This window comes from Copadichromis virginalis, linkage group LG11 (assembly GCF_057382275.1).
Source record: "Copadichromis virginalis isolate Kocher_CV1m ecotype Utaka linkage group LG11, C_Virginalis_male_GT1.1, whole genome shotgun sequence".
Taxonomy (NCBI): Eukaryota; Metazoa; Chordata; class Actinopteri; order Cichliformes; family Cichlidae; genus Copadichromis; species Copadichromis virginalis.
Genome location: NC_140628.1, coordinates 32,156,866 through 32,173,546, shown reverse-complemented (window position 1 = coordinate 32,173,546; position 16,681 = coordinate 32,156,866). Strand labels below are relative to the sequence as shown.

At 37.5% G+C, this 16,681-nt stretch overlaps 1 protein-coding gene across 2 annotated transcripts in view; it reads right to left on the bottom strand.

Annotated features, from left to right (window-relative positions):
* Nucleotides 1–16,681, bottom strand: part of LOC146699102 (NLR family CARD domain-containing protein 3-like) — a 21,744-nt gene extending 5,063 nt beyond the window's left edge. The window contains exons 1-12 of one of the 2 annotated variants that reach the window (XM_085472045.1): nt 16,616–16,681; nt 15,092–15,182; nt 13,492–13,599; nt 11,749–11,856; nt 10,006–10,113; nt 9,313–9,376; nt 8,139–8,367; nt 4,447–6,244; nt 4,161–4,334; nt 3,637–3,810; nt 1,742–1,915; nt 1,504–1,550 (exon numbers count right to left, since the gene is read on the bottom strand). In XM_085472045.1, the coding sequence (XP_085328171.1) occupies nt 1,504–1,550; nt 1,742–1,915; nt 3,637–3,810; nt 4,161–4,334; nt 4,447–6,244; nt 8,139–8,367; nt 9,313–9,376; nt 10,006–10,113; nt 11,749–11,856; nt 13,492–13,599; nt 15,092–15,168 (3,061 nt within the window). In that variant the 5' untranslated portion in view covers nt 15,169–15,182; nt 16,616–16,681. Of the gene's footprint in view, nt 1–1,503; nt 1,551–1,741; nt 1,916–3,636; nt 3,811–4,160; nt 4,335–4,446; nt 6,245–8,138; nt 8,368–9,312; nt 9,377–10,005; nt 10,114–11,748; nt 11,857–13,491; nt 13,605–15,091; nt 15,183–16,615 lie in introns of those variants that run through there. The other variant, XM_085472044.1, reaches the window with a different exon arrangement.

Sequence of the window (16,681 nt, the reverse complement as noted above, 5' to 3'; positions counted from 1 at the left end):
GATGTCTGGAGTTATGCCAAATCAATCTCAGTTTGTAATTGTACCAAAGCAATACAGTTAAAAATCATACAGAGAATGTATATATCCATATTTCGCAGACATCAACATAATCCTACCCTTTCACCCATGTGCCTCAAATGCAAGACAGAAACTCACAGCTTCTGGTCATGTTTGAAATTGCAAGAATATTGGTCTAATGTGTTATCTGAAATGGAGAAGATTTTGGGCTGTGAATTAGAGATGGACCCTCTGTCGCTCATACTGGGCCTCCCCAGCCGGCATTTAATATCAAAGAATAATAGGAGGTTGTATTGTATTCTCACCTATGCGACGAGGAAGAATATTCTACTCCAAAGGATTAATGAAAAAACACCTGCTATTAAAGGTTAGCAAAGAGTAGTTTTGGACCTAGTGCCATTGGAATATCTTACATGTGTACTGCAGTCAAAAACAGGCCAATTCTTCAAGGTGTGGAACCTGATGTCTCTAATATTATGCTACAAGGATTCTCTTGAATATTCAAACGGCCGCATTCTACTGGGACCACAGGTACTGTATTGTATTCTTTATTTATCTTTTAGATGGATCTGAGCTGGTGTTTTGTTTTGTGCTTAGTTCTCAGTCTGTTTGTTTTTCTTTTTGCTTTGTTTTGGGGTTGTTTGTTTATTGATTTGTTGTTGGGGGGGTTTTTTTTGGGGGGGGGGGGGGTGTTTGTTTGTTTTTTTTGGCTCTGAACTGTACACTTTATTATGTTATGTAATTATGTACTATTTGTGAAAATGGAAAAAATAAAAAAAAAATAAAAAATATACAGTGGAACCCCGACTTACGAAATTAATTCATTCCGGAGGGTCTTTCGTAAGTCTAAAATTTTCATAAGTCGAAGCACCTATCGCGTCTTTTGAGTGAGGCAATGCTGAATGACAGGCTATAGGCTAATTGCTAACTAGAACAACAATATGTCGTTCAAGTGGAACAGCGAAGCACAAGTACGAAAGCCAAGGGGTTGTCACATGATTCAGAAGGCATTGTGGGCATTGTAGGCTCAGCCAATCAGAGCCAGTGGCTTTCATTACTCGGGCATTTTGCTGTAACACGGGCAGAAATACTGCCATTCAGTGCCTTCCTAACTTGAATTTTTCGTTAAATAGGGTATTCGTAAGTCGGGGTTCCACTGTATATAAAAATATATATTAAAAAAAAAAGATATATGATGTTGACTTGAAAAGCTTGTTCGTTAGTATATCATATCAAATCAGGGCAAAAAGCTCTGAGTTTTTGCCCTGGTTGTTTGTGATGCTGGTAAACTGCAGTGGTACATTATAGAAATAAACTCACTGTGTCTTTGGTTAGAAATTAGTTAAATTAGTTCCATGATAGTAGGTTGAATACCACAAAATTACATAAATGAAATGACCTGAAGACTGTTAACACCTAACACTAACAACCAGTGCTGTAATTTTATTTAATGAAAAAAAAAAAAGAAAAAAAGAGCATACTTACACTTCTGCAGAACAGGTTTTATGAACTGTGATCCACGGGGTTCAACCCTGGTGGGTATTGAAAAAGCAATTAACAGCAATTAACAAGGATTGATGTGGACAAAGTTGTTGTTTTTTGTAATCATAACATTAAGAGAAATTCATTTTAGTTGCTTAGAAATTAGTCTGGTTTCATTTTTATGTTTGTTTTTTCTGAAATATTTTAAAGAAAATCAATTTACACCTTGGTCTATTCATACCTGAGATCATTCAGTGCCCAGTTTGAATTCTCTCTTCCAGCAGAGAGCAGCTTAACTCCAGATTCTCCTGGATGATTGTAACTCAGATCCAACAATTTCAGGTGAGCTGGGTTAGAATTTAGAGCAGAAGCCACCGAAGCACAGCCTTTCTTTGTGATCAGACATCCTGACAGCCTACACACACAAAAAACACACAGAGATTTCTGAAGTCTAAACAGCAAAAAAGTGTCAAGACTAACACAAGGAAGAGCTTTGAATGTTCTTCAAGAAGCCAGAGGAACTATTCCTTAAAACTACTTAAAGAAATTATAAGAAAGCCTGCAAAAGACAGTTCAGGCTATTTTAAACAAAAAAAGGTGGTCACACCAAATATTGACTTTCAATTGCACTTAGTCTCTTTATTTGACTTCATTTCAATTCAACTGAATTTTAATTATACAATGCCAAATCACAACGGTTTATATTGTAAGGTAGACCCTACAATAATACAACAGAGAAAACCCAAACAATCATGACTAAGTGATATGAGCAAGTGCTTTGGTGACAGTGGGAAGGAAAAACTCCCTTTTAACAGGAAGAAACCTCCACCAGAACCAGGCTCAGGGAGGGGCAGGGCCATCTGCTGGTGTGAGGGGGGAGGAAGACAGGACAAAAGACATGAAGAAAGCCAGAGATTAACAATAACTAATAACTAAATGCAGAGAGGTGTATAAGCACGTAGTGAGTGAGAAAATCTCTTATGTAAGACTGATAACCCATATGGAAAAGAAATAGTAAAAACTTATAAAAGACTTGCATAAGATGTGGCCTACTTCATATAGTGAATCATATAAGGCTTATATGATTTACTCATGAAAGTGGCCACTTTCTCATTACTTTCATATATTGTTTTAGTAAGTATCCAAAACATACAAGTTTCATTTATATAATTTTTCAAGGGATCTTACATCTGTTTTCACTCTTGTATGCTTTTCATACAAGTTTCACACAAGACAGATACAAACTTTATAAGATTTATATATATCTTTTCCATATGGGAAGGAGTGGGTAGGGTTGAGCCACCATTTATTTTTGTTAACGTTTAACCTTCTGGAGTTAAGACTATGTTGTTGATTTGATACTTACAGGTTTTCTGAGCTTGTGTTCTGTTTTGTTGTTTTGTCCTTAACTCACCGTGAGGATTTAATAATCCTGACATGATTCCTGTTAATTTGCTGAATAATAAATACAACATTGGTTTATGCAGATAACTTGTTTGTTGTGGCTGCTTGGGTTTGGTAAGTGGACGCCTATCCCGTGTTGTGTTCTGGCCCCCTAGTCAGGGCATAATAATAATCATATTAGTAGTAGTAGTAGTAGTAGTAATAATAATACATTTTATTTATAGGCGCCTTTAAAGACCCTCAAGGTCACCTTACAATAGTACAAAAAACATAAGGTAAATGAATTTTTTATTTTTTTTTAAAAGCTTGAAAGTATAACGGTAAACCAGGCGAGTGCTGTACCATTGATCCTAATAGATGCTAATCTATGAAGAAGGATGTGGTGAGAGACAGTATCAAAAGCTGCTGTCTCACTGTGACTCCAGTCAGCTGCAAACAGAAGATCATTTGTTATTTTTACTAGAGTTGTTTCTGTACTATGAAATGAATGGAAGCCAGACTGAAACTGTTCATACAAGTTATTACCAGTGAGGTGTCTATGAACCTGTGCATTCACTATCTTTTCCTGAATTTTGCCTGCAATAACTGAAAAGGTGACCCCTTGATACTGGCCTGAAAGGTTTGATGAAAAAAAAAAAAAAAGGGGGGGGGGGGGGGCATATGAAAATATGATTTTTTTTTTTTCTGCCTAGATCATTTTTAAAGAGGCTGAACAAATGGCTGTATCCTGACCTGAGAGTTTCCAGTCTGCATTCTGGGCTTTTTAGTCCTTCACAGAGCAGCATCACAGCTGAATCCTCCAAGTTATTGTTACTCAGGTCCAGCTCTCTCAGACTGGAGGGCTTGGAGCCGAGAACAGAAGCCAGTGCCTCACAGCTTTTTCCTGACAGGTTGCAGCAACAAAGACTAAAAAAAGGAACAAGTAACAAAATAGTGTGATGACAACAACTCATTGTCCTTAATATGCAGCCGTTTTCCACTACTGCCAAAAAAAAAAAAGATAAGCATTTGAAAGATATTTTGTTAAGTTACAGTTATTATAGAATCACACATATTATTACATTAGCACCATTAACAACAGTGGACCCTGTTAAAGAGCCAGTTATTGCAAATAAATAAATAAATACATACATACATGTTTTAATCTGATAATAGTCCGTTATAATAAAGAAATTATATTACTGATTACACATTTGATGACATGTATTAATGCTAAAGTAGGTTTTAAATAACTATTTGATTCTTTTAATCCTAACCTGAGTGTTTCCAGTTTGCAGTGTGGACTCTGTAATCCTTCACATAGCAGCTTCACTCCGGAATCCTGTACGTTGTTGTAATTCAGGTCTAGTTTTCTCAGACTGGAAGACTGGGAGCTAAGAACTGAGGCCAGAGGCTTCAAACTTCTCTCTGACAGGTCATGGCAACTCACCCTAAAAGTATTTGCAACAAAAAGTATTTGAACTGACAGATCTTTTTATACACCTTTATACATTTGATTTATACACCTTTATACATTTGATTTATACAGGTATTTTAACCTACACAGCTTTAGTAAATGCTTTGACCACTGGCAGCAGCCTCAGAAGAACCTCCTCTGAAGTGGAGTATTTATTTAAGTCAAACACATTCAGCTCTTCTTCTGATGACAGTAAGATGAAGACCAAAGCTGACCAATGAGAAGTAGACAGTTTATCTATGGGCAAACGTCCTGAGCTCAAGTGTTGTTGTATTTCTTCTGTTAGAGAATGATCATTTAGCTCATTCAGACAATGAAACAGGTTGATGCTCTTCTCTGGACAGGAAGTGGAACTGATCTTACTCTTGATGTACTGGACTGTTTTGTGATTGGTCAGTGAGCTGCTTTCTGTCTCTTTCACTAAACCATGTAGCAGTCTCTGATTGTTCTCCAAAGATAAACCAAGGAGGAAGCGCAGGAATAGGTCCAGGTGTCCATTTGGACTCTGTAAGGCCTGGTCTACAGCACTCTGGTAGAGAGATAGTGAATCAGGTTTGGCTTTAAACAGTCTGGACCACACTGAAGTTCCTTCTGACATCAAATTGACTCCAGAATTGAAAAATGTCAGATAAACATGAAGAGCAGCAAGAAACTCCTGAACACTCAGATGAACAAAGGAGAACATCTTGTCTTGGTACAATCCACTTTCCTCTTGAAAAACTTGTGTGAATACTCCTGAGTACCAAGAGGCTGCTCTGATATCAGTGCCACCCTCTGTCAGATCTGATTCATAAAAGATCAGGTTTCCTTTGTGCAGCTGCTTATATGCCAGTTCTGCCAATGACTCGATCATCTTTCTGGTCTCTGGAGTCCAGTGTGAATCTGTCACCGCTCCTCCATCATACTTGATGTTCTTCAGTTTGCACTGAACCACCAGAAAGTGAATATACATCTCAGTTAGGGTCTTGGGCAGCTCTCCTCCTTCTTCTGTTTTTAATACCTTCTCCAGAACTGTAGCAGAGATCCAGCAGAAGACAGGGAGGTGGCACATGATGTGAAGGCTTCGTGACCTTTTGATATGGGAAATAATTCTGCTTCTCTGCTCTTCTTCACTAAATCTCTTGTGGAAATATTCCTCCTTCTCCATGTCGTTGAAACCTCTAACCTCTGTCACCATGTCTACGTACTCAGGTGGGATCTGATTGGCTGCTGCAGGTCGTGTGGTTATCCAGACACGAGCAGAGGAAAGCAATTTTCCACTTATGATGTTTGTCAGTAGCACATCCAATGAGGTGGACTCTGTAACATCAGTCAGGATATCAGTTTTGTGGAAGTCCAGTGAAAGTTGAGACTCATCCAAACCATCAAAGATAAACAAAACCCTAAAATCCTGGAACCTGCAGATTCCTTCTTCTTTCATTTCAGGAAAGAAGTGATTAACAAGTTCCACCAAACTAAACCTTTCCTCTCTCAGCACATTCAGCTCTCTGAAGGAAAATAGAAATATGAATTGGATATGCTGGTTGACTTTGCCTTCAGCCCAGTCCAAAGCAAACTTCTGTGTTAAAACTGTTTTCCCCATGCCAGCCACTCCCATTGTCATGACTGTTCTAATTGGTTCATCTTTTTCAGTAGAGAGTTTAAATATGTCTTCTTGTTTGATTTTTGGTTCAATTCCATCTGATTTCCTGGATGCTGCTTCAATCTGTCTGACTTCATGCTCAGAGTTGACCTCTGTAAATCTCCCCTCTGTGATATAGAGCTCTGTGTAGATCTGATTCAGAAGAGTTGGATTTCCTGCTTTGGCAATCCCCTCAAACACACACTGAAACTTCTTCTTTAGACTTGATTTGAGTTTATATGGACACATGGCCCCAGAAGCTCCTAACAAGAAAAATGATAAATTGTATTAAATTAGATCATGGTACAGGTATCTCAATTTCCCTACTTTAAACCAAAGACAAATTAGGTGACAGAAAAATAATAAAAAAATGACACAAACAAAGCCACATTTATCTCTTAATGTGATGGTAGAAAATCCTTTCTTTTGGGGGATTTTGGTCCACATGTTAATTTTATACACATGTGATATTGAAATAATCCAAAATTTTATAAGCAAAATAATCAACTTATTGTCACTACTGAATCACTCACTGGGTGATTCAGTAAAGAATTTTACTAATAGAAAAAAATGTGATTTCTACTACCCAGACAGAAACTCTTGATATACTCTTGGATAGTATGCATAGCTAAGAAGACCTTTAAAGATGTAATGTTTTGTATAGAAGATTTTCAGCACCTCAGATTTTAATTGTTTTGGCTTGTATGTTTGTTTTGCTTCATCTACTGTAGAGCTGGGCGATATGAGATTTTTTCATATCACGATATGTTTTTTTCATTTCAGGCGATAACGATATCTATCACGATATAAGCCAAATAACTATATTTGTAAGATTTAAATGTGCCGTTGCTCACAAGTAAAATGTGAAATAATCAGCAGCTTGTTTTTATTTAAATATTTATTTCCCATAATAAGTTCGACAGGGTAGATGTACTTAAGGAACATGAGACTTTTTCAGATAGATAAAGGCAAATATTGCAAATTACACAAAAGGCAGCCGCTAAAGCGTTTAAGTTTCAAAATAGAACAAACGAAACAGACTACTAAATTGTCAATTCCACTTAGAAACAAAATATTAATTCTAAAAATAAATCTTAGTTTGTTTTACAGAAGAACAGACAAAACTGACTAACTTTTGTCAGTATCAAATAAACTGAGAACTAAAAGAAAATTCTCAATCTCTCCTTGTTGTATAGCTTAGCTTTTCAAACAGTTTTAACAGTTACTTTAGTCTGACAAAAGCCGAATGACGAATTAGCGCTTCCAGTCAGAGACTGAGGCTACGTCCACACGTACACGGGTATTTTTGAAAACGGAGATTTTCCGTTTTCGTTTTAAAAAATAATCCCGTCCACACATAAAGGCAGAAATGAAGGAAAACGCTGCTATGAACATGCCAAAGCAGCAGGTGGCGCTAGATTCCTAACCGTGAAGAAATGTTGGCCAATCAGAAGTCTAGAAGCCTCGGTGGGAAAAAGTAAACAAAGCTGCGGCATAGAAGCAGAACAGAGTCGTGTGTGTGGACGGACAGTAACTGTGTGTATATGTAAGCATTTAAACACTGCAGAGAGTACAATTAACAGTAACAGTATTGTAGAAATTCATTTCACCGAAACAATAACGTGGCGCACAGTGTGACGCATGCACCAGTTTATTGTATTTCCAGACTTGCTTTCGGCACATTTACAGTGCACGCTACTGTTTTTTGTCAGACTTGAAATAGCCGAAATACCTTCACACTACGGAACTTCTTTGGCTCTTCCGTTCGACAATCTCTCCGGCATTGGAACCATCATCTGTTTTCTCTTCTGTAACCTTCGGTCACGCTCGGTTGATTTTTCTAGTCGGCACACTCATTTCCTCCATTACGCGCTGGCTCCATTACCCGCTGGCTGCTTCCCAAACAAACACACGTGCGGCTTGGCACTTGTGCTGTACGTAACAAGTCACGCGACGTGACGCTGCGGCTGTGATTGGTTCGGCTCTGCGCTACTTAATTTGGATTGGCTGACCTTTTCTTTTTTTTTTTTAAGAGGACAAGAGCGGCGAGGTCTATCGCGATAGCTTAATTTCTCTATCGAGTAAAAGTTATATCGCGATACATATCGTTATCGTTCTATCGCCCAGCTCTAATCTACTGTATTAAAAACCTCTTACTGTTTTGCAGAGAGTCAGCCAGCTCTCCATGTTTCATTCGTCTCATGACCTGCAGTGTGATTTTCAGAAAAGCCTCTCTGCTCCTCCATATCTGGTCTTCATCTTCACTATTATTTATCTCCTCCTCCTTAGCTTGACTCTCCAAGCATTTTGGGTAATCTGGACTCAGCAATTTACGGAATGTCTTCAGCTCATTTTTCACAAAAGTAACAATGTTCTCCTCAACAACCTGTAATACAATAAAATTTCAGTTTCAGAAGCAGAAATGTATCTCTGTCAAAAGCTTTGATTCTTCATTTCACAGACCACTGTCCAAAATGTATTATTATGTACCTTCAGTTGACTCCTTTCTATCTTCTTTCTAAATCTAGGGAAGAGCCATGTATACAAACTCATTCCACCCACATGTACATATTCTTTTATTCTTTTAGTTTGTTTGTAAAGTTGATGGTATAAAATGCTAAATAGTTTCACCTCAGTTCTTTCTTTACCACAACAGACTGGTGCAAAACACTGCAGACCCTGTGCCAAGCCATTTGTCAATCCCACTCTGTACTTTTCCCCCCATAAACAAAACCCAAGATACCTGAATTCCACCACTTGGGGAAACAGCTCCTCCCCAATTTGGAGTGGACACTTTCCCCCTTAAACCCTTAATAAGAAACACTGCTTTAGACTTGGTGCAAATTCTGATTCCAGCCATTTCATAATGAGTTTCAAGTAGAGGTCAATACTTGATGACACCAAAAGGGCAACATCAAAAAAAAAGATGTGATCCTGAAAGGTTCAGCTATGTCAATCAAGATGGCCCAACAACATCCTAAGACTTCAGGAACTCAGGGTTAAACTCATTCAGTCCCCCCCCCCCAGAAGGAGCCCACATTACATTACATGAAGTGTCAACCATCTGGTTGTGTAAGTGCCACCACAATAGGCCACAGCCAGTTTCCTACTGCTGACTCAGCAGTAGAAGCGTGGAAGATAGTTCATATGGACTGAATGTCCCCAGTTTTTCTCAGTGTTCTGCAAAATGCGGAAGTTGAAGATTTCCTGGATCAGGACCTCCACCACACACTCTCAGAATACACTCAAAATATGTTTTGGTGAACTAGACCAGTTAAAGTACTCTGTTTCTTTTATTTATTTACAGAGGGTTGCTTATACAGTTACTAACCAGAAATATGGAGTCCAGGTCTGTCTGATGATGGGTGGACCCCTCTGACACCGTCTGGTGACCTCTGTGGGCAAAACATGACTAAAATTATTGCTAGGGAACTGCATCAGGTTTACTGCTAGGGAGTCTAACAACACATCAGTAATGCCACTCACTAATCACCTCAAGGTCACACTGTATTGAGGCAGTATTTTGTGGTAAAGGAGATGGAAATCAGTATGGAATGTTAATGAACATACTTTTCAGACGTTAAGTAATATACGTTATTTCTTGATTTGAATTTTTTGATTGATCCAAGTAAATATTCCGAAATAATAGATTTCTGATTTGAATGAGCCGTAAGCCACAGTCATGAAAATTAAAACAAAAAGGTCATTACGTAAGTTTAGATTAGATAAAGTATTTAAAACAAAGAAAAAGGAATAAGAGAACAAATTTATTCTGTATACAAAGAGGAGACATATTTGTATACATTACATAACAACACAACATTTTTGGTTTGGGACAAAACACATTAAAACAAATGTGCATTTAAAAAAAAAAAATAGAAGCTACATTAAATGGAGCCCATGGTACTTGCCTCAGGAAGTCTGTGCTTACTGACTGACACACTTGATGGCAAGAGAAACAAACAACATAGATCGTTTTAATACCGATCTCACAGTTATGCTAAAAACTGCTCTGCTGACTTACTCTGTAGCTGATTCTTGTTGGTTGAAACTAATCGGGAAATCCCTGGATCTCTGGCTCTCCATGGATACACAGCTTTGTGAAGTTGAGTTTAATTGTTCCTGCTTAGTCCTGAAAGAAATGGACAACACAAAAAAGCCAAAGGATAAGTGCTACTAGTTATGCTCCAACAATGTCATGCTCCACAAGTCTGGTGGAGCATGACATTGTTTTAAGACCTGATGCAGCTGTGAAGCGTTTGAGTTACAGGATACCAGAACACTTCCTGGTGGAGCTAAAGGAGGAGGTGGACCTCATGCTGTCTCTTGGAATCATCCAACCTTCAACAAGTGAGTGTTGCAACCCTGTTGTCTTTTATGAGCTCAACATTTATTACTTTTGTAAATATGATTTTTTTGGGTTAAATAAACGGAAACCCTATTTTTCTAATAATTCCTGTGACTCCTCCTGCTTTTTCAACTCAGTCCATCACAATATAAATAAACAATGCTTTTAAAATTTTTAATCAATTTAATTCCATTCAATGGCTTTCAGAAATATTCACCATATACAGTTAGGCCAATATATATTTGAATACTGGCACAAGTTTTGTTTTCTGTTTACTGAAACATATTCCAGTTGTAGTTATATAATAAACATGAACAGAAAGTGTAGACTCTCAGCTTTCATTTGAGGGTATCCACATTCAAATTGGAAGAAGGATTTAGGAGTTTCAGCTCCTTACCATGTGCCACCCTCTTTTTAAAAGGAACAAAAATAATTGGACAATTGACTCAAAGGCTATTTCATGGGCATGGATGGGCAATTCCTTCGTTATGTCATATGTAGGATCAGTTAGAGAGATAAAAGGCCTGGAGTTGATTTGAGCCGTAGCGCTTGCATTTGGAAGATTTTGCTGTGAACAGAACATGCTGTCAAAGGAATTCTCCATTCAGGTTAACAAACCATCTTTAAGAAGTGAAAACTGATTAAAAAAGCCATCCGAGAAATTGCTACAAGATTAGGAGTGGCAAAATCTACAGTTTGGTACAAAAATATGGAGTCCAAGTCTGTCTGATGATAGGTGGACCCCTCTGACACTGTCTGGTGACCCCTGTGGGCACAACATGACTCATTATTGATGATTACTAAATCATGTCCCTCTTATAGTACTAAGGAGTCAAATAACACATCAGTAATGCCACTCACTAATCACCTCCAGGTCACACTGTATTGATGCAGTAATTTGTGGTATAGGAGGTCAAAATCAGTATGGAATATTAATGAACATACTTTTCAGACATTGAGTACCATACATTATTTCTTGATTTGATTTTTTGATTGATCCAAGTAAATATTCCGAAATAATGGATTTCTGATTTGAATGAGCTGTTATCCACAGTCATGAAAATTAAAACAAAAAGTCATTACATATTGAGACAGAGACAAGTTTAGATTTTGGCTTTGTAAAGTGTTTAAAACAAAGAAAAAGGAATAATAGAACAAATTTATTCTACATACAAAGAAGAGACATATTTGTATACATAACAGAACAACACAACATATTCAGTTTGGGACAGAACACATTAAAACAAATATGCATTTAAAAATAAATAAATAAATAAAAGCATTAAATGGAGCCCATGGTACTTGCCTCAGGAAGTCTGTGCCTACTGACTGACACACTTGATGGCAAGAGAAACAAACAACATAGATCGTTTTAATACCGATCTCACAGTTATGCTAAAAACTGCTCTGCTGACTTACTCTGTAGCTGATTCTTGTTGGTTGAAACTAATCGGGAAATCCCTGGATCTCTGGCTCTCCATGGATACACAGCTTTGTGAAGTTGAGTTTAATTGTTCCTGCTTAGTCCTGAAAGAAATGGACAACACAAAAAAGCCAAAGGATAAGTGCTACTAGTTATGCTCCAACAATGTCATGCTCCACAAGTCTGGTGGAGCATGACATTGTTTTAAGACCTGATGCAGCTGTGAAGCGTTTGAGTTACAGGATACCAGAACACTTCCTGGTGGAGCTAAAGGAGGAGGTGGACCTCATGCTGTCTCTTGGAATCATCCAACCTTCAACAAGTGAGTGTTGCAACCCTGTTGTCTTTTATGAGCTCAACATTTATTACTTTTGTAAATATGATTTTTTTTGGGTTAAATAAACAGAAACCGTATTTTTCTAATAATTCCTGTGACTCCTCCTGCTTTTTCAACTCAGTCCATCACAATATAAATAAACAATGCTTTTAAAATTTTTAATCAATTTAATTCCATTCAATGGCTTTCAGAAATATTCACCATATACAGTTAGGCCAATATATATTTGAATACTGGCACAAGTTTTGTTTTCTGTTTACTGAAACATATTCCAGTTGTAGTTATATAATAAACATGAACAGAAAGTGTAGACTCTCAGCTTTCATTTGAGGGTATCCACATTCAAATTGGAAGAAGGATTTAGGAGTTTCAGCTCCTTACCATGTGCCACCCTCTTTTTAAAAGGAACAAAAATAATTGGACAATTGACTCAAAGGCTATTTCATGGGCATGGATGGGCAATTCCTTCGTTATGTCATATGTAGGATCAGTTAGAGAGATAAAAGGCCTGGAGTTGATTTGAGCCGTAGCGCTTGCATTTGGAAGATTTTGCTGTGAACAGAACATGCTGTCAAAGGAATTCTCCATTCAGGTTAACAAACCATCTTTAAGAAGTGAAAACTGATTAAAAAAGCCATCCGAGAAATTGCTACAAGATTAGGAGTGGCAAAATCTACAGTTTGGTACAAAAATATGGAGTCCAAGTCTGTCTGATGATAGGTGGACCCCTCTGACACTGTCTGGTGACCCCTGTGGGCACAACATGACTCATTATTGATGATTACTAAATCATGTCCCTCTTATAGTACTAAGGAGTCAAATAACACATCAGTAATGCCACTCACTAATCACCTCCAGGTCACACTGTATTGATGCAGTAATTTGTGGTATAGGAGGTCAAAATCAGTATGGAATATTAATGAACATACTTTTCAGACATTGAGTACCATACATTATTTCTTGATTTGATTTTTTGATTGATCCAAGTAAATATTCCGAAATAATGGATTTCTGATTTGAATGAGCTGTTATCCACAGTCATGAAAATTAAAACAAAAAGTCATTACATATTGAGACAGAGACAAGTTTAGATTTTGGCTTTGTAAAGTGTTTAAAACAAAGAAAAAGGAATAATAGAACAAATTTATTCTACATACAAAGAAGAGACATATTTGTATACATAACAGAACAACACAACATATTCAGTTTGGGACAGAACACATTAAAACAAATATGCATTTAAAAATAAATAAATAAATAAAAGCATTAAATGGAGCCCATGGTACTTGCCTCAGGAAGTCTGTGCCTACTGACTGACACAGTTGATGGCAAGAGAAACAAACAACATAGATCTTTTAATAATAATTTCACAGTTATGCTAAAAACTGCTCTGCTGACTTACTCTGTAGCTGATTCTTGTTGGTTGAAACTAATCGGGAAATCCCTGGATCTCTGGCTCTCCATGGATACACAGCTTTGTGAAGTTGAGTTTAATTGTTCCTGCTTAGTCCTGAAAGAAATGGACAACACAAAAAAGCCAAAGGATAAGTGCTACTAGTTATGCTCCAACAATGTCATGCTCCACAAGTCTGGTGGAGCATGACATTGTTTTAAGACCTGATGCAGCTGTGAAGCGTTTGAGTTACAGGATACCAGAACACTTCCTGGTGGAGCTAAAGGAGGAGGTGGACCTCATGCTGTCTCTTGGAATCATCCAACCTTCAACAAGTGAGTGTTGCAACACTGTTGTCTTTTATGAGCTCAACATTTATTACTTTTGTAAATATGATTTTTTTTGGGTTAAATAAACAGAAACCCTATTTTTCTAATAATTCCTGTGACTCCTTCTGTTTTTTCAACTCAGTCCATCACAATATAAATAAACAATGTTTTTAAAATTTTTAATCAATTTAATTCCATTACACAGCTTTGTAAAGTTGAGTTTGAATGTTCCTGCTTAGTCCTGAAAGAAATGGACAATACAAAAAAAGTCGCACAGGAGTTCTATAGACTTCAGTCACTGACAGGAAAATGGTAAGTGGTACTAGTTACCATACATAGCCAGACATATTAGAGGAAAGGTACTGACCTCATACTTCATACTGTTTAGGATGTTGGAGATTTGATGTTTAACTTCATGATCACCAAGTGATTTATTACTTACTACTCATATTTTGTTATATATATATTACTTTGAATATTATTTTCAACATGCTTCATGTTTTAATTCAGTTTATGGTTATACTTTTGTACTCTGGTTTGTGTGTGCTCTGAAAATGTCAAGATGTGACAACAGAAAGCTAGTTTGCAAGTCGAGGTTATATACATCTGTCCAAGAATACTACCAACATGTTTAACTGCTAACCAGTGTAATGTGTTTAACATCCATGTGAAGAGTTTTACTGAAAAAAATGAATTATTTTTTAAAGCATATTGGACATGGAGTATCAAAAAATATATAACTCTGTTGATTTACTGCATTCTTATCTTTCATGATATAAATAAACATTTTTTTAATAAATTTTATTCCATTCACCGGCTTTCAGAAATATTCATTATATATAATTAGGTTCATATATATTGTGATACTGACTCAAGTTTTGTTTTCTGTTTACTGAAACATATTCCAGTTAAGAACAGAAAAAACCCATCTGAGAAATTCCTTGATCCAGGTAAGTAAATCTCCAAAAGCTGATTCTGTTCATCTGGACGTAGCTGACAAAGCTATATCCAAATGAACAGAATCAACTTTTGGAGACATCCAAGAAATTGCTACAATATTAGGAGTCTTCAGTTTGGTACATGCTCATGATCAAATTCATAATAGTATATACATTATCTATATTCAGTCTCTAAAATGTCCAAAAGAGCCCAGTTGAGAGGTAAAGGATGTGCTTTTTTAGAACAAGGGACAGAACAAAAATACCCAATCCCAACCTAACAAAACATTATCCAAAACTTTAAATCGGAGGATTTTGAGTTGAAAGAGATTTCCATCTTACCTCTCGAGGTCTGCCTGGCTGCCATGTTCCTCATTTGAGGGCAGCAGTCCCTCATCTTTTTCCTCAGACTGACTCATAGGACAGTTTTTACCTTTACAAAAAAAACAAACCCAACATGTTCCATTATTATCAGGACTTGCTCATAACAGGGTTGTTAAATAATTTAAGGAGGTTCATTAGGTTCGATCCCTGGGCTCTCTGTCCTGGTCGTTGTGTCCCTGGGCAAGACACTTTACCCTACTTGCCTACTGGTGTTGGCCAGAGGGGCCGATGGCGCGATATGGCAGCCTCGCTTCTGTCAATCTGCCCCAGGGCAGCTGTGGCTACAACTGTACCTTGCCTCCACCAGTGTATGAATGTGAGAGTGAATGAATAGTGGTATTGTAAAGCGCTTTGGGTGCCTTGAAAAGCGCTATATAAATCCAATCCATTATTATTATTATTATTATTAGGTTCATCTTCCTGCCCACCTTCTTAAAACCAATTACCCTCCAAGCACCATATTTTAAATCACACTGCTCATCTTTGATTTTCCCTTGCAGAAACCTATGTGCAACCCACCTCACACATGTCATTTCATCCAAGCCTCCATCTTATTTTCACCACCACCAGCATCTACCAGAGGGCCCTGTCTCAATTCCTATCACCACTGAGATTTCACTCTGTGAGGAGCCATCGGAGTCTAATCAAATCTTTATTTAATTCCTTCTAATAATCTGGCCTTATTGAACTGCCAGCGGCTGTAATCAATATTATTTGCCAGTCAAAGTCGTCATTGTTGCTACTGTTTGAATACAGTTTGAATCGATACATTCCACCATCATCTGATTAAGATAGCTAGCTATGACTGAGATGGATGATTGTAAATAACACTGGTGCTCAAAAGAGGGAGGTGAAAAGAGAGCAGGATAAGTACAGTGCCAGGGCTTTGGATTCGAGCAGTGTTGTCACTGACTTTGCTAAGTGCAAAACCTAAAAGATGATGTTCTGATGGGTGAGTAGTTTGTGTTCTTTCCTGAAAGCAAACTGAAATAGTTATATGCTGAAAATATGTGCTCATATTTTAAGTACCTCCCCCCGACACCCCGGAAAGGAGATGCCTGTGCCTGTCAGCCTTGTATGCTTCCAGTAGTCCTTTTTAACCCAGCTAGTTTCACTTCCTCATAGCACTAAATTGTATGACGTGTTATCTAAGTACTATGATCACCAGGGTAGAGTTAGTCCGACAGGAAAACAACAGCGGGCCCCGATCAGTTCTTAGGTTCATACTGATGTTCACACGGTGTTTGTCTGCTTTTTATTACCAGTTTCATCACGTAAATAATAAAATTTTCCCGATAAAGCTTTCTAATTACGTCCTTTCGGCTATGTAGTCGAAATGGTTTTCAGTTTGCTTGGATAATAAAGACAGACTATTAGAGATATTTCCGTATTTTGTATATACTCGCTAAACGACGCCGTACACTTCGATACAGTAGAAATGAGACGTAACCTCAGACTTGAACAGCAGTTCTGCTGACCTACCTTTTATATGTTACCGAGTTATCTGTTGTGGCGAAAAAGGAGAAGCGAAAGTGTGAAGTTCTGTTG